The sequence below is a fragment of the Helicoverpa zea genome, chromosome 31 (assembly GCF_022581195.2).
Source record: "Helicoverpa zea isolate HzStark_Cry1AcR chromosome 31, ilHelZeax1.1, whole genome shotgun sequence".
In the NCBI taxonomy this organism is placed as follows: domain Eukaryota; kingdom Metazoa; phylum Arthropoda; class Insecta; order Lepidoptera; family Noctuidae; genus Helicoverpa; species Helicoverpa zea.
This window is the reverse complement of record NC_061482.1, coordinates 11874798-11902508: the sequence shown is the minus strand read 5'-3', so window position 1 is coordinate 11902508 and position 27711 is coordinate 11874798. Positions and strand designations below refer to the sequence as shown.

At 35.1% G+C, this 27711-nt stretch overlaps 2 protein-coding genes across 2 annotated transcripts; one reads left to right on the top strand and one right to left on the bottom strand.

Moving 5' to 3' along the window:
• Positions 1–44: 44 nt before the first annotated feature.
• Positions 45–23535, top strand: LOC124644742 (putative fatty acyl-CoA reductase CG5065). Its single transcript, XM_047184237.1, has 8 exons — positions 45–153; positions 18972–19168; positions 19247–19555; positions 19721–19916; positions 20241–20439; positions 20814–21053; positions 21251–21508; positions 21642–23535. The coding sequence occupies exons 2-8, from the start codon at positions 18974–18976 to the stop codon at positions 21799–21801; spliced, it is 1557 nt and encodes a 518-aa protein (XP_047040193.1). The 5' UTR covers positions 45–153; positions 18972–18973; the 3' UTR covers positions 21802–23535.
• Positions 23507–25842, bottom strand: LOC124644743 (triosephosphate isomerase). Its single transcript, XM_047184238.1, has 6 exons — positions 25687–25842; positions 24970–25098; positions 24774–24885; positions 24587–24696; positions 24294–24500; positions 23507–23995 (listed from the first exon to the last, which is right to left on the bottom strand). Exons 2-6 carry the CDS (start codon positions 25078–25080, stop codon positions 23789–23791), a joined length of 747 nt encoding a protein of 248 aa, XP_047040194.1. The 5' UTR covers positions 25081–25098; positions 25687–25842; the 3' UTR covers positions 23507–23788.
• Between the last annotated feature and the right edge of the window lie 1869 nt (positions 25843–27711).

Below are 27711 nucleotides of genomic sequence, written 5' to 3'. Positions count from 1 at the left end.
GACCGCGAAGTTGCTTAGAGGTTGTATACTTCCCGCTTATCTTTACCGAGGCTGCGTCTCCGCTCGTTCAGTCCGACACCACAGGTGCGCGAGAGAGGAAGCCTGTACCACAGACCTCCGAATTTACCGCTCCACGATCATCAATAACAAACAGTAAGTTTATACTAGTTGCGCAACTTAAACGGGTTGGAACAGATCGAGAAAAATTTGTGACTGTTTTTGGCTGGTGCGTTTGTTACATAAAAATTCGTGGTCGATATTTGATATCGATACTTTTTGGGCACAGATTTTATTTTGACGGTCGCGTAAACAATTTATCAAGTCGTTGTGTTCGAAATTTGAATTTCATTGTTTGTTATTGTTGTAATTCCAAAGAGGATTTACAATATTTAATTCTATAGCGTCGCACTAATGATTTTAATTTATTCTACTATGTAACGATAGGCACTTATAGGTTTAAAGTTCATACCATTAATTTTAATAACGTCTGACAACTATGCCATTCGCTTAGTTGTCACACGTGAGTACCAAGCTTTACTTTACAATCTAAATACACGCAGAATAATAAAAGTATACGCATGTGTGACCTTTGTAGGCTAAATTTAAACTAACTTAGCTTACCACCCGTCTAAGTAACCTTAGTCGGCTCTACTGGCCCATACATATTAAGCTAAGGTTGTTGTATAAATTACTTAGAATGGTCAGCGACGTATCAAGTTACTCAAGAGATATTTGCGTATACAAAACAGGCATTTAGGATGCCGAGATATTAGACGGCAAAAATATCTAATCTATACATTAACCTGTCTCTATAATTTTGAAGCGCGAAATTTTTTATTGGTAAAGGGCTTATTACCCTTGACTAAATTCAGTCGTCTAAATGATTCAGTCACTAAATTCAGTCAAATGTAATCGCATTTAGGAAGATAGGTTTCATGAAATCATTTAGAAACCTAATTAGAAGACTGAATTTATTCAAGTGTATAAGCCCTTATATGTGATTGTCACATACATAGATCAATCCATCTAAAGTTCCAAAGTACGAGAATCCAAATAGTGCAATTGTAAAGTACAATCATGCTACGCTTAACCAAGATTGGACTTCAACTTGAGCGGACTTTGTTCTACTAGGTTAATGACCTGCCGGAATTGTAACAATAACCCAAAATATTCGTACCTCCATACAGACCCACGCTAATACTTTCTAAATTAACGTTTGGTTAGAAATTGAACGGCTTTTTCGAACTGTTCGCTTGTAAGTAAGCTCCAATTCACATTTTATCATTTTTATTGTCCCACTGCAGTGCACAGTTGGCTACCATTTCTTCCATATATGAGAAGGAGTGAGTGTCAATCACCAATCACTATATGCTTTTTCAAGGAATATTGGCAATCTCAGAGTTTCAAGTCCAGGTTTCCGCAAAATGTTTTCCTTCACCATTACTCAGCCATTTTTGTCCAAGATACACTAAGAAAGTGTATAGAACTTAGTAAAAGATTCACTTGCTTGAAAGGCAGGTGTCTTAGCCCCTAGGCTAAAACATAGAATACCAGTTTAAAATTAAACTGTGCTAAATTAATTGGTGCGATCAAAATTGCTGTGAAAGAGAAACGTTACATTAAAACTTTAAAGAAAAATTCGTTCTACTCCACTGATTTATTTTCCTTTAAAATACTCAATTTATCTATCGAATAATTATTATGTATCGTCTGTGTACCTGTAAAGATAAAAAAAAATCAGAAACATAATTGTCAAGTTTTATTAACTACAAATTAAACGAAACATTCAAAACAGAAAGAAAACCATTATTTATTTAATTATACTTTTGTTTTGTATTTATAAATCTATATAATGATATAAAAACGTCAATATCAACGGCAATTATTGTTACTATGTTATATACATTTACATCATGGATAAATACATCTACAATTTATTTAATATATTATTAAATAAAACTACGTTGTTATAAATTATAAATACAGCATGACTACTTAATTCATTCATTTTATTTACAAGTAAAGTAAATACTTGCAAATAACATGGAATGCGTTTAATGGGCGGAAATTTATTGATAACCTATACATATACAACCTTGATAGCTTATATCAACCCTTAACTGCCTAGATATCGCCTAAAAATTATTCAGGATCATATATTTCCAAACCTAAAGGAAGTTTTAGAATCGGTTCGGGTGAATGTTTCTGGTTACAGATAACGGATTGTATTTCAAACTAGCTGTTTCCCCGCGTTTTCACCCGCGACCTGTGAGCAATAGTGCCCGTACCGGGATATGATATAATTATTCTATATTAACATAGTGGGGGATTGGGAATGTGTAGCTTTCCAACAGTGATCAAAATTTCAGAGCCTTTAGGATAAACATTTGTTTTTCTTTTTATTATATACATAAATAGTATAGATTGATATACATAAACTTCTTTGTGCAAAACCTTGTAGTGAGGAAAATCGAAATGTGAATCGTAAACGCTACTATTGGTTCAGCAATCACATATTTAGTATTTTTTCCTCTTTTATCGTATAATTAGTCATCTTATTATCTGCACGCAATTAGGTGATATGGGACCTTTTTTTAATTGGTCAATTATGCCTGACTTCTTAAGGTTTTTCCGCAGACAAAGATGTTTTACTGGTACTTAAAACTATGGCGACCTGGCAAATAAACAGGTACCTACTTGCTATATTTGTATTAGTTACGTTTTAATTATAACTTAAGTTTAAGACGCAACTTAGTTCATTAGGGATAGTAGATCCATAGGTATCTGACTGACTACTTACCTATTCTCTTTCCCAAAGTATGTTGGGGTCAACTTCTAATCTTACCAGAATCTTGTCAGGACGAGTTCTTCTGTGTTTCGGAAGGCGCTTAGAGTAGGCGGAAGCCAAGAACTATGACAATCAATCAACCAAGGCGAATGTGGCCCGGGTAACTAAGTAAGTTTTGTAGTCGAAGTACAAAAAATATAAACACTACGGCTTAAAAATGTGCGCGAAAGTTAAATATGGAACACGATCTAGTTTAAAAATCGAATTGAAAAAAAAAGTTACCAAAACGGTTGACTTTCATTTGGTCTCATTCGTTTTGCTATCGACTTCAAAAAAAGGTTTTTTGGTACGTTTCGTTCCTCGGCTTAGACAACTAAATAGTTTTTGGAACAAGTTTCTAATGGTTTTAGAACGGCGTTTTGATGTTTTTCTGTGAATATTTTAATTTTAAAATACTTTTTATATAACGGCATAGCGAATACTCTGATATAGTTGAGTGATTATAGATGGTTTATTCGAAGTTTTCTGTGTATTAAATAAATATTTTTTATGAGCTATGCGAATCAAAATCATGCTATTGCGAATTTGATTTAGCGTGCTTTTGTAGTACTTAGATCAATTAATTATTATTTACTGGTACCTATATTTTTGAAAATAATGTAAATATTCAAAATTAACTAACACCCAAAATCCTAAACTAAACCTAGACTAATAACCAAACCAGTGAATTGCTAAAATCGTTAAAGTTGGGAAAGGGTTTTCATACAGAACACTTAATTTCATACTTGTTTCTTTACAGCTCCCTAATTAATACTAAGCACACTAACTAGTAGATTTCTAATCAGTCTTATAATCGGAAATCATAGCCTCTCTCAGGAAATTCTCGTTTGGGCAGTGGACATCCGATATGCACATTAGTCGTACAGTCTAAAAGCAAAGATGCGCAGCATGGAAATTAATTCACTTTCCCCTTCAAACTGCGCAAGTTTACTATAGTTTTAGTTATAGAGATGTTAGATATTTTACACCGCGAAAAGCACTTTTCATATAATGCCTTCCAAAGTTACTAGGGCTCCATAAGGCCTGAAGAGACGCACCGAAAAGTAAACATTGTAGCACGGCACGTCAAAAATAACAATATGTTTTTCATTCTCATTGTTTTCTAACTCTTTTTTAATTATATAAGATTTTAACAAAGCTAACTAAATAAAGATATTATCGCTTCTCCAGAGACTCCTTGAAAAATACACAATGAATAAGATTTTCACATGTAATTTTAATTTGGCTAGATTTCAAACAATGTCTTGTAAAAAAAAATACCTTCATAATAGGCATGATGACAGTAATCAAAAATCATTAAAATAATATATTTATTAAATTAAACTTGAAGCTTGGAATATAAAACGCGCATTGTTTTCTTTATTAATAATGTGATTAATATGTATTTTTATAAAATAAAATTACGAAATAAGGCAATCCGCCATGATATCTTGAACACCAATCAGAGCTCGTGACGTCATCTCTCAAAACAACTCGCGCGAAAGCGCGCGAACGTCACATTTCGTTATTGTGAACTTCCACTGCGATAACACGAGTTATGGAGCCCGGATTTATCAAGGCAAACAGCGCTAATTTGCCTAGAATAGATATCATAATGCTGGGAAAGTTTTTGGCATCAAATAAAGATTTTTGTTCAGCTGAATTTAGAAATGTTAAAACTTCCATGTAAGTATACTAGTTTAATTAAAAAAAACTTCCATGTAAGTGTATTAGTTTAATTTAAAAAACTTCTATGTTAGAATCTAGAGAACTATGTAATAACTTACATCAAAGTGATCTTCACAAAAATAAAGTTGTACCCTGGGCAATATTGCTTTTGAATCTCGCCTTGCAAGTTTAAGCCACTTGTTTCGTATTTTTTTATTGTGAGGAACGTACACAAATAACTTATCAGGAGTTGTTTTGGATGTGATCTTACACTGGGGGACCCCACAACACCTATGCACTTTCGAATTCATATTTAATAACACAAAAAACTTAATTATTGCACGCGCGTTGTTTACTTGCGTCTTGTAATTTCAGTCGTGACGTCACAAGTGACGCTGACAAGCGTTTTCGCGCCGGATTCAAAGTGGACAGAGAAAAATGCAATTATTTGATAAAAAAAACTTCGCATTTTCTTAAAATTAATAATTTTTCATATAAAATAGACGTATACCTACATCATCAAAGGAATTTCAAAATTTGTCATCATGCCTATTGTAAACTAGGCACTGAGGTCATGAAAGTGACAAGTCAAAGATTTTGCAAATTATTACAAGGATTTTTTTTGTAGTCTTTAGCACGAAGTATGTATGCTTGCCTTCAAGTGCCTTAAATGAAAAACCAATCAATTTTTTTATTTATTTTTGTATGAAAAATAATAATATTCTTAACAGTTTTCCTAAAACCTGAAGCGATTTTCTTCACAAGAATCGTGTCGGACGGTTTGAAGAGTCACGGGGAGGAGCTTGTTCCACCCTTTCTGTCCAATGAGCATCCCCTATTTCAGTGTGTGCACTCGATTGCAATGTGTATGACCAGATCGATGCATTCCTACCCTTTCCCCTATCGTACTACTAGAGCACTAATTAGTACTACCTATGCATGTTGTCGTATTTGATTTACGAGTGTGTGTATTTATTTGTGTTTGGGTATATGTGTGAGAGTGCAATAGTGTCAATGTGTGCCTTGCATGATCGAATATCCTGGCTGTTATGAACTCCTGGTAGCTCAGAATGTCTGAGGGCTGTGTTGATAGATATACATTGCCGATTAAGCAGGCCACTAAGCTAATTTTTATGTAGCTTAATATATATTTATTAATTAAATTAATAAATCTATTATTAAATTAAATTAATAAATCGTTATAAATAGCTATATATTGGAATTCATGAATATTTGCTACATTTTTTCTTAGTATCTACAATATTTTTCTCTAATGGGCCCATGATTAGGCTGGTAAAAGTATTTTTAAAGTGCCACTCAACAGCTAAAAGAGCTATTGACACGAAAACTTGTAGTTTCTCTGGAAACATCTTATTACGGATGACACGTTAAAAGTTCAATTCTTCGTACTAATTTCCCAACACTTAAATTACGTCTTACATACTTTTCACACCTTAGCTAAAGTCATAAAAGGCTAGATTTTTATTAAATGACGAACTTAGACCTCTTACTTCTAGACTAAGCTGCTAAATGTTGATGTAATATAAATAGCAATAGCAATGTCTGAATTTTATTGATTCCTAGTAACAGAAAATTGACTTTTCAATGTCATTCTAAGACGGTGAGAAAAGTTTGTATCAAATATAACAATATATGATAACCGTCCGATTTTCTAAAACAACTGTTTGCTTTGAAAATCAAACGAGAAAATTAAAATTAACAGTCGTAATAGGAAAACTGACCGTTTACGTTGTCGGTGCACATGGGCTCTTAGAAGCATTCAAATCCCAGCCACGTAATTATGTAATTGTTTGAACAAAAACGCGGGAAATACCACGATTCATTAGGTACCTAAACGTTAAGTTCCACCGTAAGTAGGTATAAGAAAATGGGAAAATGAGTAGCTAATATTTTTAGGGTTCTCTGAAAGAATTATTTTTTTTGCTTATCTGCGTAAGACTGTTTATATCGTACATTATCGTACATTATGCCATGATCTGATTTTTATTTCATGTATTCCAAGCATTTCTGTTGATTTAGAGTTATTCATCTTTTCAAAGAGTATACCTAATCATTGAAATAGAAATACAGACAGCGATTGCATCGGATCCAATTACCATGTAGGTGACTGACGTTTTCCTATCATATCATTAAGTAATTTCATTTCCAAACTGTGTAAAAATTACGCAAGAAGAGTTAAATATAGAAAAGAATCAATCAATAAATTAGTAAAAGGTAAATATAGAAACGAATATATAAATATTTATTTGGTTAATGTGCCTGCTGATGATGATGACTCATTTTATCATCCATCCAGCTATTCCCCAACTATGTTGGTGTTGGCTTCCAGTCACCGAATCTGTTTGAGTACCAATATTTTGCTTGGAGCGACTACCTATCTACCTATCTTCAATCCAGTCAACTACACAAGACGATATCCATGGTAAGTCTGACAGACTTTCTGGCTTCTGATTAGTCGCAGCAGCTGCAGAAAATGTACAAATGACAGCTGTGTCAGACTCAAAGCATGTAGATATAGATTATAGCTGTTTCCTGTGAAAATTACTTACTTACGCACCATACGTAATAATTTTCCAAATTGGCTGAACAACGTCAAAAACTTTACTTCTTTTGTTTAGATAAATGGTCACATCCACAACACAACCTTGATCAATGAATCTATGCGACTGCTAAGTGCTAATCCTAATTATACTGTCACGTGAAAGAATGCACCTACGGGATAAGTAGTATTTTGACGATTCTATATTGCCCACGCAGACGAAGTTGCGGGCAACAGCTAGTTTGGTTAATAAATCTTATTTACAACCGAGAAATATTACTTAATGTAGAGTGTATTTCCGAATTGCTTTACAGCTTAGCATCCTAGTTTGTCGTAGTTGCATGTAAGGGTCGTAAGGCACACCTTGTGATAACAAGGGCCCTATGACCCCATGGGTCGTGGTTCTACGGCTTACACAACTAGGTACCTGTCGCAGTGTTTTGTTTATTTTAACGCTTACGAGGAACGATAATCCGACCGTCACTGTTTTCCCTATTGAAGGATGGGACTCTGTCGATGTCTGATCGTTTTTAGTTTGAGTATTCCGGAGCCATTTGTTTGACATATAATATAACTTTACTTATAATATGCCGTACTTATTTAGCAATACGTGAAATGCAGTCTCTTTTATAAATTAAATTAACGATTTCTCAATTTAAAAAGTAATGTTAGTTATCTGCAATAGATAGTTTTTTTCCGTAAAGTTGTTCGTAATATATAGTTAGGTAATTCGTCTGTCTAGACTCTAAACTAGACTCTCTCTTCCTAAGTTCGGGTTACTTTAAGTTTAATCACCAGCCCAATGCAGAATGACAAGATTTTGGTTTTAAATATTAGTATATGTCACTTATATACTTGATATAGTAATAAAATGTTATTTATCGTCTTTTTATCGTCCCATAAATGTGAACTAGATATCTTCTAGATTCCGGATTCGACCTTCAAGCCTCGTGGACAATTTATTGGTATTAAAAAATACTAAGTATAAACTGTCCACGGCATCATTAGAGTATGTGTATAAAATATGTTCTAATTTATTAATTAGAATTTAATTATAAACTATCTATATAACTATCTTCAGTATACTATTAAATTGTACAGACACACTCATAAACACATATTCCTCATTATAACCTTCTCAATGTCTTAATTTCTCAGTAGCTCTACAACTCTTTTATTATCTTACGCCATTTATGCAGCCTTCCAAAATAATTTAAGAACATGAATAAACAGTTTTTTGAAAATGTGCAAGACGTTTTAACACATGTGTGTTAATTTGTAAACAAATAACAAATCCTACAGTAGCTACGAAACTTCCTTTGCAAATGCTTAATAGTTTTATCACTATCACTTCCCCGGAGAAGATTAGTCAATTTGGCTTCCGTCAGCTGTTCCCATGAGAACTACTTAACCCGCGCACCCACTATAGCCTTTCTTCTTAATTGTACTACCTATCTAATACTGAAAAAAAATCAGCAGCGCATTCAAACACACAAACTTCTTTTCTTCAGTTTTACAGAAAGAATCTTCAAAACTTTCAGTAAATTATGCTGATTGTAATTTCGTCGTCCGCAAAAATGTTGTCCACAAAAGAATCGAGTTTTGACGGTTCATTTATAATAATTATCTAATTTGGTACATAGCTTGTGCCCAATCAAAAATCTCTAATAAAAATCGAAGTCTATTAACAAATTAGTTCATTTCTATTTTTCTTTCGTAATTCTAACATCGACTGTATGCAAGACAGTAGCATCGTCACAGATTATAAACAGATTATAGTCGGGTCATTAACCTTTGACATCATTATTTATACATCAAACTTCGGAGACAGTTGTTTTTTTTCGTGTTGAATGAGGTTTCAAGTTTTTGACGATGATCATCGTTATTTGGGTCATATAAATTAGACATATTTTTTGTTTGTTCTAAAGGCTTCGAAACTAGTGAATAGATTTTTTTCACTGTTGGAAGCTACTCAATTTAGTCTACCCAGACTAACAATTCTTAATCAGTCTTAATCACTGACCAATGGGTGTCGTATTTGCCCGGCCAGATCAGAAAGGCAATCCCTCTATGTTAAACACTAGGTACTCAACTGCACCGGTTAAACTGGAAGCCAACCCCAGCAGAGTTGGGAAAAGGCTAGGCAGATGATGTGAAGCTTCTCTATCCCCTGGTGACATAGGCTATTTTTATCTGGGTACTTACGGGAACAAGTTACGTTACGTTACCTGAACCTTTAACTAAACACTACGACCTTGCACATTCTCATATTGTAGAGTCGATACGTAGTTACGTTCCTACATCTACACTTTTTGTTATAAAATAGCATAAACTTGATAAAAACTTACAATTAACAGTTGCAAAGGTCGATATAATTACGAGTCCTTCGTTGTACATAAATTCGCATGAGATATACCTAGTGTTTCTTAAGATACACCGACGGATAATGGGTTTAGCATGTGAAATTATCGAAAGTTTTCTTTTGATCCGGATCAAATTACACGTACTTTCAATCGCTCAGGGCTTTATATACCAGATAAAAAAAACGTACAGAAGCGATTAATCCAGCCATCATTAATCACTTGTCTACTTTTTTTAGCAAATGAATATTTTATGTTATGTCATCTTCAACTTTTATTAGCTCCTAAAACCGGTTGAACTAGAAGTTATTGAACTCTATTAAATTAATTAGTTATTTATACGGCTAAAAATAGTTTGATAAACAAACTTATAGCTAATTCTGTTATTGACATGTATGGTGCTAAAAAGTAAAAGGTATCTAGTCTATGTTAATTAATAGATTTATTATTATTCTTGAACATAATACTTAAAACTGTAAATAATGTGTTGAGAAATAAATAAATGAACTACAATAGCAACTTCATAAGAAAACATTAAACTCACACTTTGGTAAAAATAGAAAATACTTTTTTTACAATTTAAAGAGAGAAAATATATATTTTTTTAATTATTATGATTTTTTATGTTTTGTATGTATTATATTATTTGTATTATACTTTTTATTTTGATAGCAATAATTTTCTTTATCCCTGCGCGTTTATGTGAAAACCGGTTCGTCTATTTAGTGCTCTCTAGAAATACATACGTATATGTTTGTTTATACATTTTTCTTGTACTTTCCACGGTTCGACTTCCATCGACACATTAGTTACGTAAGTAGGTAGTTCCGAATTATAATATTGAAATTGGTTTTATTAATTATCCCATGTTAACATTTAAAATACAATTTGTTAATAGTTTTCTTAATAAGTTTTTTCGTTAACTTACGCTTGGCAACAGTACAGAGCAAAGGTTTAAAAGGTTGAGGTTAGTCCTTGTTACGTATAGACAATTTGACAAATGATTTTGTGACGATCATAAATATTTATATAATACCTCTCCTCGAAGTTTCTTGAGGCAGTACCTACGTGCGACACATTGCGTGCCGAAAAAAACATGTCGTACGGTTCCGAGTTTCATCTTTTGTTCTGGTAGTTGTCATTCGTTTGTAGTCGCTCGTATAAGCGCGACACGGCCCTTAAAACGCAGCATTTGGTCGCGGAAAATTCGAGTGGTAAAGCTAGTGTGAAACCGCGATTAGAGCCTCTTGCACATCGTAGGCTACCAGACGAAAGTTCGCCCGATGGTTGGCACTAGCGCCTGACAGATTTTGAACGTAATCATGAATAGAGTCAAACGTTCTAGTTAGCCTGATAGACAGGGATTAGAAATATGTGACCGGAAAATTAACTCTAGGTATATTTATTTTAATGTTCTCGAAAACGACTTAATTTATCTACAAAACCATCTTAAATCTTATAACTTGATTAGCTCAAGACGATGCCACATTATATTTACTAAGTACACAGCTACTCATCAGCTGGGCATACAAGGTATTTACGAAACGGTCAAGGTTGAGCAGTTATTGTCAAACGTTATCTAAGAGTACTTCACCTTGAAATGTAAGCATAAGTTGAACCACCTATGTATACCTACTTCGTACACATGATCAGGTAGATATAAGTTACGAATGAAAACACTCTAATAGTGATTTGATTGGTCACGCTTAGAAAGTAAAGCAATAGTATCAACACTTAATACATCAATGAATTACATAAGCATTTTTTTGTATGATTTAATTGTTCGATTATATTGCAGTTCTTTTGTAAAACGTATTTGAGAGGTGCACGTAATTAAACTTTCTAATAGGAAATACTTCCTACATATACGTAGGCTACTATACTCTGTATGGCTTGTCTTCTATACTCTGTATGTGTAGTCTATCTAGGTCTGGTCTAAAAACCGCCAACTGCTTAAGAAGCGTTGAGTACGAAAGATTGTTTAAGGTTACTTTGAAATAGCAAGAATCTGGATATGACTAACTATTTTGTATATATGCTCTGTAAAATACAAAATAAAGGTACAAATTAACTTTACATAATTCTGGCGTAAAGCACTCATGATTATATATCTACTTACAAGTTCACAGTATTTTAATTTAATTTTCCCATAGTAGAAACAAGTAGCCATGTATCTCAATTGCGACATGCCATTTGGGCCATACATATTCACTCTCGTCTTAGAAGGTCGACATTCTATGGCCCTCTTGCTTGTCAAACTAGTAGGAGGCACCGACATGGAATACATTTTTACATTCTAGAGTTTTTTTTTTCTAGAATATTCCAGGTAATAAATTATTCTGTAAATCTTAGTGCTGACGATGATATCATCATCGAATTTGGAAATTTTGTAAGTTAGTTCAATGCACTTTGTTATGCAATGATTTACGGCTAGTTACTTACTGACCGTTAGTTAGTCTAGGATACGAGTTAGTTTTTAAATAACTTGTTTAGTTTTTACTTCAAAACATCTGGCTGTGTGTAGTTGACTTATAAGTATACTAATTTCCGCCCGCGGCTTCGTCCGCGTCGAGTTCGGTTACATTGCTTTTTCAAGAGAACTCTTCAAAATAGGTACCGGGATAAAAACTATCCCATGTTCTTTCTCAAGGTCAACTCTATCTCTGTACCAAATTTTATTGAAATCAGTTTAGTGGTTTAGACGTTAAAGCACAGTAACAGACAGACACATTCACATAGAGACTTCCACATTATTAATATTAGTAGGGATTTATTTCTGTTTTTTCTTTTTGTATTCATACAATAAAAAGTTTTAAATGAGGTAAGTATTATGCAGATACCTTCTTAATTATTATTTTTGTTCCGTACGGGAGCCTCAGTTTACGATGAGTGCATTTGTAACAGGTATCTGCATAATATTATGATATTTTTAAACACAATCTCTCGCTCTTAGCTCTAATGCTAAAAAACTAAGCACAGTTTTGGATTTTAACGCGCAGCAGTTAAATATTACCTCATTTGGAGGTTAACGATCCCAAGTTACTAAAATAACTTAAATGATGAAATACTTAATGTGAAATGCATTTTATGACAAAGTTGTTTACATTTGTAAAACAATACGTAACGAGTACCTATGTTCTAGTTTTTTTTTTTCAGATCACTTATGATGTAAAAATATATTTTACATCATAAGTTTAGATAATTTTCATTAAATTAGAACAGTTATTCTCCATCCTAAATTGTGGACTAACTAAACTCAATTTTGAAAACCGATGACTCGAAGATACTTTGGCCGTTACTAAAGCATGCGTTACCTAGGTATACTAAGCAGTTCTTATTTCGTCGCTTTGCTTCTACCCAAACTCAATATAAGTACGTATAAGATACAGTTTCAACAAATACGCATTTAACAAACAATGCTTTTGTTATTTTAGCCAAAATAACCTCATCCTTCGAAACCTTATCTTCATTTTATGTTGATCCTGCAAATATTATTTTTCCTTGTTCCGGTAACAAAGGAAACCTTAAAGCTGTTTATGGATACCTTCTTTAAGTTTTTAAACTTCCTTCATCTACTTACCTACATTTAACAAGTCTATTTTCGAGTTCTGTTATTTACAAACCCATCCTGCGATTACATAAAAAGTAGTTGTACCTGGCGGTTCCATCCGCTTCCCGAGGGAACTACTTCCCGCGGCCTGATATAAGCGCCTGTATGGCCTTTTTCCTTATGGTCTAGACTTAGACTGTCTAAAATATTTCAATTTATTCAGCAGTTTTGTCATGTAAGTCGGACAAACAGATAGAGTTACTTTCGCAATTATAATATAGCAAGGAATGCTCCAAGTGTATTTCGTAGTTGTATATTTTCTCTGAGATTATGCTAGTCAATAATATACTTAGGTGGCTACATAAGAGCTATGTACATGAAATTATGAACTAAAGTGTATATTTCGTGGCCACAGTCTAGCAATTATGGAACTGTTGCGGTCTAGCTTTAGCCTAATATTACCAGACGTACCTAGGTAGATTGGTAAGTAGGTACTCTAGAAATCTGCAGTCGTCAGTCAATCATTATTTTGGGGCTACAATTATGTGGTTGAATGCAGTGTTTGCAAAAATGGTTTTTGGCTGGATCTCTATTGGCGGTAGGTATAATTTATTCTGGATGAAACGTAGCCTGCGACTTTTCTCAAGTTCTGGACTACCTATCCTACCTACCTATATCCTACCTACCTATATGCCAATATCGATTCGATACTTTTGACATGAAAATGTTTTTCTCGTACTACGATCGTAAATCAAAGTTGAGCTTTAGGATTTAATTGCGGGTGTATATTTTATTGATTTATATTCTGGTAATTTGAGCATCGGCTTTATATCACCTACTTAAAACGTGTATCTAATTTAATTTATCAAAGCCGCTTTTTTGCAACGTTATTTCGAACGAGTGAAAGAATTGTAAGGGTCCGTCATAAAGCAAGACGGACTGATTATGACGAAACAATAAAACCTGTAATTTTTCGTCAAAGTAGGTATTATTTCTTTGCCATTAGACACTTCCAGAGGGCCAACTGTTCGAGAAACATTGAACATAGCGCAACTAATAGTTGCCACGTCACGGTACATATTTTGAACATAAAGTGAAGTTCATCTTATTCAGAGGCGGCGCTAGGCGTGGGCGACGTGGGCCCACCGCCTACGGCCTCGCGGTACAAGGGGCCTCGCGTCTCAAAAATGTTTAAAGCGAGAATAAAATAAAAGATATGAATCAATTTTGTAGTGAAACATGTTCTCGAACAAACACTACTTTTATGTCCCAAAACTCAAAAATTTTCGTGCTCGCGTCGCTCGCGGTTTCTTTATTTTACACTTAGATTTTTTATCACATATAGCTACTATTAATGTCCCAATACTCACAAAAATTCGCGCTCCCTTCTTCACTTCACAGTTGCCTTTTATTATATATGTTTAGGACTTTTACTGATCCAAAACTCAAAAATTTTCGGGCTTGCTTCTCTTTACAGTTGTTTTCATTGTTATATAGTGTCAACATTTTTTAGTCTACATTAGCAAAAAGTTAGAGTCGTTTTTAAGTCCTTTTATTAATATGAAAGTAACTTATAGTTTCCATATGAACTTTCTTACTAACGGTACTACTTTAAGTCCCAAAATTGTAATACATAGGCATCAACAAAGAGTTATACGTACGTTTGGGCTTAATTTTAAGTAAATTTTGTTTTGAGTTCTACAATATTACAAAAAAAAAATCCCGCTCGCTTCGCTCGCGTAATCAGAAGCTATGTTCCCGTATTTTTGCCTTCACCAACCAACCAGCAATAACTTATGTACGATTGGGCTACATTTTTCAAAAAAAATTCGCGCTCGCTTCGCTCGCTCAATCGGTGACTGCATGTGTCTCTGTTTTTCCTATGGGGTTGAATTGCAGTTGGAGGGCGCCGTAGAAATCTCGCCCAGGGCGCTGGTAGAGTTAAAACCGGCACTAAATAGAAACGTGTTAATCAATACTAGTTTCTGCCAGCGACTTTAATCTAATTTGTATTTTTATGAAAAAAAGGCAGTGTTAATTGTTTCGTTTGTTTTTATTATTTTAAAGAATCCGTCTTCAGGTCGCCATAGAACAGGGCCTCGCGAAATCTGTCTTGACCACATCAAATTTTGGTCTTGCCCCGCCACTGATCTTATTTGACGTAGTATTTAAAATCAATTAAAGAAGTCGTTAAAAATAGAACAGTTGCTTTGGGAATTAAAGTGGCTATGAAAAATCAACAAAAAATTTTGAGTGACCAAACGTTACCTTAAACAGAAAACTTGCGAAATATTTCATTGTAGGTAACCTATCTATATTCTCATATATGAAAGAACTACACATATTTGTTAATATCCATGTAAACGTTCACCCTTGGAGATTATATCATTAAATAAATGTGCAATGGTCAGTTTACGGCTGTCAATTGCCTTCTTGTTGAAATTGTACCTTGTACTGGAAAAACAATGGAGAATGTACTGCTCAATGAAAGGAATTTAAGCGGAGGAATAGAGATAGTAGCAAAGACGATAGTCTTTGAAACTATCTCTATTCCTCCTATCTACGACGTGGGATGACATTGGACGGAGAAGAATAGGTATATGCTGCGCCAACCACAAATAAAAATGGGATGGGTAGGAGAATGAACAAGAAGCAAATTCCATCGTTAGGTTTTTAGAAGACCAACTTAATTAGCGGCAATGATTAATAAGTTTTTGTTATCCTCAGATTAAGATTTTAAATATAATTGAGCAAAAGGAAGTCCCATACAAATTAGCAAGTTAAATAACCAGTCTAAAAATAAATCTAATTCTTACAGCTTTAACAGTTATTTAAGAGCACATTAATAATGTTGTTTACAAAACTTTAGGTATATGCTCGTGTGCAAATAAACTTTATATATAATTTATTCTAGTAGACTCTCATTAATATATTAGTTATTGCATCGATTTGTTCCGTGGCCATCGCGACTTTAGGGTGCGACCACACTAGACACAGCCATCATCATGGCCTATCTCTCTATCTTTATCAAAGGGCGGATCCATGTGGGGATCATGATCTCGCTCCCTGCTCTGGACTGGGTACAGAACCTATACTCCATTTGACTTACTTAACTAAATATATCTTGATATGACATCCCCCCTGGTGCCAAACCTAAAATTAAAAAAGCTAAATCCGCCCTTGCCTTTATCAAAGCGTCTCAGTGTTTACTTCGCTCGTTAATTGTGGTTGGGTAATGTTTAGAATGAAAGTTCAGTCAAAAACATCTGAATAATAGGCAAGTAGGTATTGCTAAAAACTCAAGGCAAGCAAAAGCTGTTTAATATTCAAACAGAAATTCCACATGAGCCAATGCGCCTGCAGCTTTACAAACACAAGAAAAAAAAATAGAAGCGTTTTAATAATTACGTAATTATATTACGGGCGGGTTAAAAATAACCTAAGCAGTTAAGCTCGTGGAATATTTTTGTTGTGCAAGTCGTGGAAACGTCCGATTTCGCGGCCAATTTTGATTGCGTTACCGAGTAAGTATGGACCAGTCCGTCTGACAACGTACCCTCACGTCGATACATTGATTCTTATGCAGTCTGCTTGCATTAGAAAGCTTAAGGCGTCATATTGAGGCAACTAAGTAGTGAAACGACTAACAAGCTCGTTGCAGCAATGATAATGATTGATCTCATTGTCCCCGCCCGATGCAATCAATTACGTTTTCTCTGTGGTACGTGCATGTTAAGACATAGTGCTCAACGTGTAAGTATAGTCTAATATCGAGGCAATAAATTATATGTTTACATAAGATAGGTAATCGATCTATAATTTAGAACATTATAACTGAAAGGAAAATGCTTTAGTGCTTTCACTTGTTTGATGTTTTACGAACCTCTTGTGATAAGTACCATATCAACAGACGTCAACTCAACCACAATGTAATGTTTTTCAATGGAACGTAGGTAATAATTGTTTATGTAAGCGGATTATATCTATTTACGTGGCCAACACACTAGGCACCGTTATGATAGGCCAAGTTTTATATTATGGTGATGGGATCTACTCGTTGGAGGCCACACCATGTGCGACGAAACGGTTGTTGCCACTTTGCATTCATGTCAACCGCTTTATATTAAAAGCTAACTATTCTTACCAATGCTCGACAGGCTAATATTCAAGTTAAGACTAGAGTGAATCGTTTACTATATTTCAATAATTTTTACAGTTCCCTTAAGTGAATATTATAAACTATACTTGTTAAAAATAATTTTCGTCGTAGATAAAATCTGTTAAACAAAATAGGTACCAATGATTTTAGAAGTGAAAAGCGCATTTGAAACCGTCATTTCATGAAGCTTAATCAATCGGTTAAAGTATAACTTAAAAATGTACAGAAAACTAGATAGCACATGTGAACATGGCCTTATCTATCGGTTCGTTTGACATAGTGTCCTTGTCCATGAGTTCACATGAGTAGTAGTAGCACCTAAGCTTTGAACACACATTTTTTGTGACCATCTTCTGTGTGAAGTAAGAAATTGACTAGCAGACGACCATAGACCCATCTAGAAGAACTAATCAGATTTTTTCATAAACGATATGAGCAGGCGCTGAGGGTTTTTTGGTAACTCGTAGGAGATGAGTTACCAAGATAGTGGTAAGAGTTAAAGGATTAAAACAGTTGCATGTGGGCTGGCAAACGCTGGTTAATTCTAGATTTAGAATATTTGACATGAGCTTATCTACTGAGAGATTCGCATACCATTACAATCCTAACAAAAATCCCAATAAAACTGCCGCTATTGTGTCTAGGTAAACATTACACCTACCGTATAAGTAAGTACACACAACGTCACCTAGTGTGTTAATGATGTAACAGTCGCACTTATTGATAGGTTTTTGATATGTGACCTTGTCTGTACTAAACGCATTTAATTCATTGTTAGAAAATAAAAGGATTAATGAAAGCTTACTATACAATGCTCGTTATACGTTAAATAGGTAACTGTCCTTCCGAAGTTGGGTACTAGTGAATTGTAACGATCGATCTCAGTGACGTGCACTTGGAGAGGCCTATGTCCAGCAGTGGACTGCGATAGGCTGATGATGATGATGATGATGATGATGAATTGTAATGGATCCTAGACATGTAATATGTAAACCCCTCCAGCGATTTCACACCAGTGCCATAGGAACTACTTCCTGCAATCGGATATAAGGTATTATGTAGCTTTCCTCGGTAAATGGGCTGTCTAAAACTGTAGTATTTTTCAAATTGGTCCAGTAGTTCTTGAGAGTACGTACTTATCGAAAAAAAATGTTTGTCATCTATTTGTTTAACAATTCAGATAAGTTTAAAAGGCATGCAGTACCGTTGATTATACATCTCGAATACATGGTTAATTTATGCGTCGATACTCATGACTTGGTACAACACAAATACATGAGTTTTTACGCTAGTTCACAAATTCCCCAGACACTTAACCTTCGTACAAGCTATTGCTTAACGCGTGCGAGTTACGAAGGCTAGACGTCGTAAATTGTAATGGCTTGATAAAATTGTTGTTTGTTATAACAATTTGTTTTTATACTTCAAAACATCTGACATTGGGTAGGTATGTACCCACATAGATATTTTTTCCTATGAACCTATAACAAACTAACTGCTCTGCTAGAGTGAACTAACTTCACGCACGCCCTCAGATGAAAAGTAGCCTATAGCTTTCCTTGTTGAATGCGAATACAAATAAATAGGACCATGGTTTCGTCGCGGGCGAAGCCGCGGGAGGTAGCTAGTACTGAGATGTCTAAATCTTAAAAGCTTAAGTTAGGTTAAAGACTACAACATTCTATTGCGGTCGCAACCACAAATTTTGTGAAGCCTATAAGTTTAAAGGACACGATAAACCACCAACGCTTGTCGATAACATCTAAGTATTAAGACTCAGGACAATTCTTGAAAGAACGTAGCTTATATAACCAATGTACCTAACAGTGACCTTTTCCTTATTTCAGAAATGTCATCCCCTTCGATTCGTGACTTCTACAAGGGTAGAAACATCCTTGTGACTGGGGGCACTGGGTTCATGGGCAAAGTGCTCATAGAGAAACTGCTGTACTCCGTTCCTGAAGTCGGTAACATCTATATATTGATGAGGCCAAAGAGAGGGAAGTCTGTTAGTCAGAGAACCGAAGATTTGCAACGATTGAAGGTAAGGTTTGTCAAGCTGGGGTTTAAATCCTATCTCAAACAAACCGAAAATATTAACCGACTATTATTTCTATTGCAGCTTTTTGAACGCTTGCGCACTGAAAATCCCAATGCCTTAAAGAAATTAAAACCACTGCAAGGTGATGTTTTGTTCGACAACTTGGGACTATCTGATGCTGATATAGAACTGTTAACGCGAGAAGTGTCCGTGGTATTCCATTTCGCCGCAACGTTGAGACTGGATGCGCCATTGAAAGACAATGTCAATATGAACACCTGTGGCACTCAAAGAGCGATAGACCTAGCAAAGAGAATGAAGAAACTACAAATATTTGTGCACTTATCTACGGCTTTTTGTTATCCTGACTACGAAGTGCTAGGAGAAAAGGTAAGACTTCTATTTAGGTACTGCGTTAACCTATCAGGGAAGACTACACCGAGCTACGCTGCTACGGCCGTAGGCGTATCACTAAGTTAAAATTCTACTTGGTCTACACTACAGATTACGCAGTACAAAATTCTGAAACTAATTTTAATGTTCTCCTGCTTTCAGTGCCACGCTCCGCCAGTCAAGCCAGATAACGTGATGAAGCTGATTGAATGGCTAGACGACAAACAAGTAGACTTGCTAACCCCATCTCTACTCGGCCCACATCCCAATTGCTACACATTCTCTAAACGACTCGCTGAGAATATTGTTGAACAAGCTTATCAAGACTTGCCGATTGTGATCGCTCGTCCTAGTATAGGTACTGTTTCCATTTTTATAAACACCTAAAAGGATGCCAACACAACGGCTATTTCATGATATGAGCCTTCCAAAATTGTGTCATCCTTTAAATACACTACATGTGCAATTTGGTGCACGTAATCATCATCTTCCGAGCCTTTTCCCAACTACATATGTTGGGGTTAGCTTCCAGTCTAACTGGATGCGGCTGGGTTCCAGTGTTTTACAAGGAGAGATTACCTAATCTGGAGGAGGTCTCCTCAACCCAGTTGCATTTTACAATTTGGTGCATGTAATCTGGACCAAAACCGACTATGTAGTAATGTTCAATTTATGTTTATAGTATGCCCATCAGTAAAGGAGCCAATGCCAGGCTGGGTGGACAATCTAAACGGACCAGTGGGCGTGATGCTGGGCGCTGGCAAAGGCGTCATCAGAACCATGTTGTGTGATGGCTCTCTGGTAGCTCAGGTCATCCCAGTCGATATCGCTATCAATGCCATTATTGCTATAGGAATGATTGAAGGAAGTAGGACGGAAAAGTAAGTAGCGAACTTTTTCTTTAAAACTGTAAGATTCCAGAGACTTATTACGAGATAAATATAATAGACCACATTATCAGTCTTTCAAAGATTTAACCAAATAGTACCGTCACCTACAACATTATGTTGCTATCATTAGTACCACGGGATAAACTTCCCTATATCATTCAGAAATGAGGCAAACTGAATGCTCAAGCTGTCAGTCGCACAAAGCTCCATTAAAATTAAAGCTTCATTAAATCTATTGCTGACACTTTTTATCTGGTTGAAGAAAGAGTCAGCAATGGATTTAAAGAAGCATTAACTTTATTGGAGCTTTATGCAACTTACGGAAAGTAAACTTGAAATTAATGACTCTGCTTAATACTTTTCAGACCTGAATCATTGCCAGTATACAACGTGAACAACGGTCATCAAAAACCGACGACGTGGGGAGACGTCCTTTCGGTAGCTAAAGCTTATGGCAGGAAATATCCCCTTTCTTGGCCACTATGGTACCCGAACGGTGACATCACCACGAACCCAATTCTTCACGAGTACAAAAGGATTTTTTACCACTTAGTTCCTGCTTACCTCATCGACTTTCTTCTGTTTTTATTAGGCCAGAAACGACTGTGAGTGTCTTTTGTTTTTTACGTTATTAAATAGCCTTATCAAATTCAAACTACATTCGAATATTATTGATAGCCAGTATGTAAATGGGTGTTCGACATTCTGCCTTTTTTGACTAAGGGTTGCCAGGATTTAAGCTATTTACAAGGTTCCGCGTGAAATCTGAATAGTTTGTGTAATTTACAACTCTCTTCCACAGAATGATTCGTATCCAAGAACGAATATCCCGAGGCTTGGAAGTCCTGCAATATTTCACAATGCGACCATGGAACTTCCCTTGTCCTAACTACGATGCAGTTAGAGAAAAACTAAATCCAGAAGAGCAAGCAATTTTCAATACCGATATCAAGGATGTGGATCGCGACGAGTATATGAAAATATGTATCGAAGGAGGCAGAGTTTTCTGCTTCAAAGAGGATCCAAATAAAGTCCCAATGAATAGGGCTTATCACAATTTGTAAGTATTTTGCTACTTGTTATCTCATATAGCCTAGATAGTAATATTGTATAGGTACTGCTTAAAAGTCTAGAGCCTAAACCACTTGTATCATGTAGATATTATATTTAAGAACTGTTGTTTTTTGTTTCAGCCTTTACGTACTGGACTGGTTCGTCAAGATCATGTTTTGGCTGTTTGTATTCTCCGTGTTAGCTAGTTGGTTTTCGCCTGTCAAGTCACTATTCTCTTTAGGGGAGCCTGTTGTCAAGCACCTGCCATTCTTAGGAAAAGTCATTGAAAAGCAGGACTAATACAAAATGTATCATTCAATGTTTTCTTACTACTGGTGAAGGTCCTTAGATAAAGGATAACTGGAAGAAACGAAAAATACTTTATATCGTGTAGGTTTAGTTCTTGCCAAACTTGATGTTCATTGAACCATTTTTTGATATCAGAACTTGACAGAGCTGCGAGAGGAGTATGGGCCATATACTTGTATTGCTCGGAATGTAGTTGTGAGCCATTAAGTTTGGCTAGAACAAGTCGTAAATAAAATAGGTATTTTTATAATGACTGACGACTGCATGATACGAAAATATGACTGTGTGATATCTGGATTCTTATCCCTAGTAAAAATTTGGTCAGTCGCTTGCTATTTTAGCCATGACGTTGTCGGACAAGATTTTTTTTTAATACGCAATATTTGTAAAAAACATTAGGACATGAACAAGACTTAAGCATTACCTTGTTTATATATTGTTTTCAAAATAAGACGACAGGATTACGTCACCACCATTTCAGGAAATATGAACTTCTAAGTCAAAATTATTATAAAAGCTCTTGAGGGTGAGAAAATAACTAGTCACATCAGTCTGAAAATATAACACTGGACTAAGGACTGATTTCTTTTACCCTCATAGAGCGTTTGTTATCATAGTAAGATAGACGGTGTTTCCTCAGGAATGTGCTATTATGAAAGCTAGAACTTATTACCCATAAGAGGGCCCAAGTACACCGACGAAAAAAATAAACGTCCGTTTTTCTTAAAACAACTGTTTACTTTGTAAATTCAACGTGAAGTCCATAGTGCCTAAGCAGTTGTCTTAGGAAAACTGACGTACCTATATGTCGAGATCAAAGGGCCCTGAGCCGCTTCGATAATCAGCATTGTACGACATGGATCGATGGAAAACAAATACTACTGAATCTGTTCTAGTAGTACCTACTATGTAGCATAGAAAACAGCCTTTCTTGGCTGTTAAAAATACGCACATAAAGGAATGTGGTTTACTTAAGAAACTTTGACTGTCCTGGCAACTGTAGTAAAATGTTTACGGTTACTTTATTGTAATAATGTCTATAATAATAATGTCTGGACACATTTTCACACACGGTCGGTTAGCCCCATGGTAAGTTATTAATTAACTTGTGTTATGGGTGCTAACACAACTGATAAACTATATATAGCTACATATATACATATTGTAACACCCAGACCACGGCCAACAAACATGCTCATCACACACATGTCGACCGAACCGGGAATCGAACCCGGGTAGTTAATAAAGTAAGAACTGCTTTGCGGTAATATGACATTGCGATAGCAAGCTGTAGACAGTTTGTGAATTCAATTCTTTTATCAGTTACTCAATCAATACCAATACCAATATTGTGAATGTTATCATTATCACTGTGTCACAATCTTTCATGGAATACTGAAGACAAGAACTGTACTTATGCCGAGTCTACCAACAACTTTTCTTATAACAACTGTTTTCGAATTTTCATGTTCTATTTTCAAAGTAAACGGTGGTTTTAAGAAAAAAGTTTTAATCTTGTTGGTGTACTTGGGCTTTAGTGAATTATTTGTTTTAAGGAGGAGGTGCTCAATGACTGCTTTTTTTATACTTTTTTTATTTAGTTCTGTAATTGGTTTCGTATTTTTATTTTTAAGAACTGTTACAATCTTTTGTATTATGCTACGTTTCAACTGGGCTTAGATTAAAACACAGCAAATGAGTAATATAGTATATTTTTAAAATAAATTGTGTTTGATTTTTAAGTTTCGATTGTTTTCAATTTCAAACATATTTCATGATTGGAAATAAAGGTAAAAGTTTTTGATAAATCTCAACAACATTCGCAAAAGCAAACAAACAAAAGTTAACCTTATTTACGAGTTCAGGATTAACATAATTTCATCTAACATTCATAAATAGGCTTACAAAAAAATTACAATTAGTTTGAGAAACGCACGCTTGTAAGACAATGGATACGCAAGCGAGCATTAAGGATAATTTACTGCGTGGCATTCACAATGTCTACAAACTCTGGTTTAAGACTGGCTCCACCAACCAAGAAGCCATCGATGTCTGGGCAGGACGCCAGTTCCTTAGCATTGGCGCCAGTCACGGATCCACCATACTGGATACGGACCGACGCAGCTACGTCAGGCGACGCATTCGCTGATAACCAGTTGCGCAGAGAGGCGTGGACATCTTGAGCCTAGAATATTCAAAATAAATTCTAATTAAGTAATTCATTCCGACATATATATAAAATTTCTAACATATCTTGAATATTTATCTAAATCGTTACAGTCAAATTGATAGCTAGATATGCTAACAACATATAATTGAGCATCAAAGCTACACTGATATCATTTATATTTACGACACCTTATCTTGTGCGTGAAATCACTGGTTTAACAATAAATTTTATCATGGACAGATTGGTTGGTGTAAATTATAAAATCTGTTATACAATAATTGGTTTTGAAATAAATAAGTTTTTAATCTTTTACCTGTTGTGGAGATGCTGTCTTGCCAGTACCGATAGCCCAAACTGGTTCATAAGCAAGTACAACATTGGCCCAGTTGTTGCCGATCGCTGGCAGAAGGGCCTTGGTCTGCCTGAAGACTACTTCCTCGGTTTTGCCTGCCTCCCTCTCTTCTAGGGTCTCACCAATACAAGCAATGACCTTCAGGCCATTCTCAAGTGCATGTGCAACCTATAAACATTAAAGTAAATAGTTAGTCTAATAAAAAGAGGTAATTTCTTAAATTCAATTAAATTAAGGTGTGTTTATGTGCTTACTTTCTCTGCAACAAGTTCATCTTTCTCTCCGAAAATTGTTCTCCTTTCTGAGTGACCTAGGATGACCCAGTTTGCTCCAATATCCTTAATCATAGCTGGGGAGATTTCACCTGAACAAGAACAAAATATATTATTAGTACATTCATTTAACAACTGTATTTGAAGTATTTATTAGTGAATTTCTTACCAGTGAAAGCGCCTTTAGCAACTTTCCAGCAGTTTTGTGCGGCAACACTGATTGTACCAGGGACAATAGACTGAACGTATGCTAGGTAGATAGCCGGGACACCAATGACAACCTGCAAATGAAAAAGTATTAAGCTGCTGGCAAAAAGAATGATGCAATATATGTATATATACTCTATAGTGATATTGTACTGTACCTCAACATTGGGATCTAATGGGCCCTTTTTTAGTGTCTCTACAATCTCCGTGACCTGTTTCTTGTCACCATTCATCTTCCAGTTACCACCAACAACGAATTTGCGCCCCATTTTGCTGAGTTTTTAAATCTGAAAACAAATGAAAGGATGTGGTTAAGAATAGTTTTATCAATTGTGTTTGCATATGTAAGTGTTGGGCTAGGTCAAAACATTGAATTATAATGCTTTTCATGATTGCAATTCAAGTAGTGGAAATTATCTTGTCTGATGCTATCTTAAATAAAACATTTGCTGTGAGCGCGACATTGACTCATTATGACCTATTTGACCGCCGTCACGTAGCGCTGTAAACACCTCTTTATTATTACTTATAGGTATTAAACAAAAACAAAATAACATCGGATAAATTAATAGTACAAAATTTATTTTTGTTCGATAGCCACCGGCTGATGATTGGGCCCTCTTAAAGTCAAGGGTCAGTCTAGTATTCAGTCATTATTAGTATGTTATTGTACCTTTAGTATGTTTAATTATTAAATCACTAGGTATGTGACAAATAAGGATAATATTAAAGATATTACCAAAAATTAAAACCAACTTCTAGCCGAATCTTAAAAAGGGTGGGTGTGTACTAATTGGGAGCTAAGTTCAATAGCAATTTCTTAGAAATTAAACCATTTTTAATATTGCAGATCATAACTAAGTACAAAAACTCACCAGAATTAATTAAATAAAATTAGTAGTATTTTACGTAAACTTCTTCACTTCACCGCTAGCGGGAAACCGGAATGCTGTAATCTGTAGTGAATCGAATCAAATATATTATGTTCTCTTTGCAATGATATAAAAATTTATAAAACAAAATTCAAACATTGGTTGATATATACGAACGAGCCTATGACAGGGAAATATATTGAGTTTTTAACCAATCACAAACACCTTTCTAAATGATTCATCTTTGTTTTTCAAAGAGAACCAACCATAAGCTTTGACCTCTGTGACATTGAGATGTTTTTTTAAACACTACTCGCAGCTGTACTACATTGAATACGTGTCTTTTGAGTAACATGATAAATATTGAACTGTTGAACTGAAATTGAACTCTGACATTGTTAGCACGAAATTCAAATACAAAATCTGTTTTTTAAGGTTCCGTATCCGAAGGGTAAAACGGGACCCTATTGTTTTCGCTCCTCCGTCCGTCCGTCCGTCTGTCACCAGTCTTTATCTCATGAATCATGATAGTTAGCTGAAAGGAGATGGCCAAAAAAAACCCAGAGTCGACAGAAACTTCGTATGTATGCTTGGATTCAGTATAATGTGTAGATTACAAAAAGTGTTTTATATCATCTAAAAACCATGGGGTTCTCTTTTTACAAGGTTTATTCGATGAAGATTTTAGTACATAAAAAACCTTAACTTTTCTGTTTGCTGTTCATTAGAAGTTGTGCACCTAGGGTAAAAACTTTACGCTCAGGTGTATGTCTGTTAGCACTATACACGAGTGAAGGTTTAGAGCTAACCTGGTGATGGAGAAGAGAGAAGGTCAAGGGAACTCGGCAATGGTAAATATTAACTACCTCGTGTTTGGGTTTATATTATTCGCAATGACGAGAACTTGTCACCAATGCGAACAGTGACTTTAAAAAAAAAAAACTTTTAAGGTATTTTTTACTTTTTTTTTTATTAACCTTTGCCAGTTCGAAGTTTACACATAACAGGGAAACCTCTTCAAGTAGGTAAGGTCGCTACTTAATCGTATCTGGAGTAATGTTCATGAGACTAGTGCAATGGGGGGAGGAGGGGGGAGGGTCAAACTCAAGACCTTTTAATTACCAGGCAAACTCTGTATAGATAGTTCAACTCAGATTTGCGCGCGGCCCTATGTGTGCGTCGGCTTGTAAATATACAACTTTCATTCGTGTGACAGTGACGTCGTCCGAGCATGACGTGTTCTTATCGCTTTTTGTTATGGGTACAGTCGTTTACGAAAATGTCTAGTTCTTCACGGAGAAAATGTTTAAGGAGTCAGGTAGCGTTTCAAAAAATGAAACAACATTCAAAGCTTTTTATTATTACATTTTACAGTTTTCCATTATTTTCTCATAAGTTTTTTCAAATTGACGTTGACAGTATCTAAGAAATAAATGAGGTGAAATATCTAAGATGAATTAAATACTCCTTACATATTTTCTAGATCTCGGGGTACGCGGACAATAAATAAAAGTGTGGACTAAGAATGTAAAAAGACGTATAATCTTATAGTATATAGTTCGGCCATTCAGAGAATGCGTTCCTGACACGTCGCGATTGAACTGACGACGTAACTTTGCAATGGCGTTGCAGTTACGATAAAAATATTTTTGCTGGTTGTTTACCGTTTTAACAATTGAGGAGCATTAAAACAACATTATTATATCAATAATCAATGAATGTTATAATTTTGTGCCAAACTGAGTGTCAAATAACTTGGTAAACAATATTTTTCTAAATCTATACTGCGCTATTACAAGGTTATGTCAGCGGTTTATATTTTGTAGTGCTGTGCTAAAAATAACAGGCAAGTATCGTAATCTGTTCTTATACAGTTATAATATAAAATAATACGTTTTGATTTTCTTTTTAAGAATTGGAAAATAATGGACTATAAGACTTAATTATAACTTTTATGAAATATAAAAATAAAACTATGACCAAACCGCATTTTTATACTTAGATTAAAAATGGTAACCCCAAATGGCG

What these genes read in the sequence shown, in the direction of transcription:
- LOC124644742 (XM_047184237.1), top strand. Translation starts at nt 18,974, where the DNA reads ATGTCATCCCCTTCGATTCGTGACTTCTACAAGGGTAGAAACATCCTT. An exon ending in AAGATTTGCAACGATTGAAG is followed by an intron (nt 19,169 to 19,246) that starts GTAAGGTTTGTC and finishes TTTCTATTGCAG; the next exon opens with CTTTTTGAACGCTTGCGCAC. An exon ending in GAAGGAAGTAGGACGGAAAA is followed by an intron (nt 20,440 to 20,813) that starts GTAAGTAGCGAA and finishes AATACTTTTCAG; the next exon opens with ACCTGAATCATTGCCAGTAT.
- LOC124644743 (XM_047184238.1), bottom strand. Translation starts at nt 25,080, where the DNA reads ATGGGGCGCAAATTCGTTGTTGGTGGTAACTGGAAGATGAATGGTGAC. An exon ending in TGCTAAAGGCGCTTTCACTG is followed by an intron (nt 24,697 to 24,773) that starts GTAAGAAATTCA and finishes GTTCTTGTTCAG; the next exon opens with GTGAAATCTCCCCAGCTATG. An exon ending in AGACAGCATCTCCACAACAG is followed by an intron (nt 23,996 to 24,293) that starts GTAAAAGATTAA and finishes TGAATATTCTAG; the next exon opens with GCTCAAGATGTCCACGCCTC.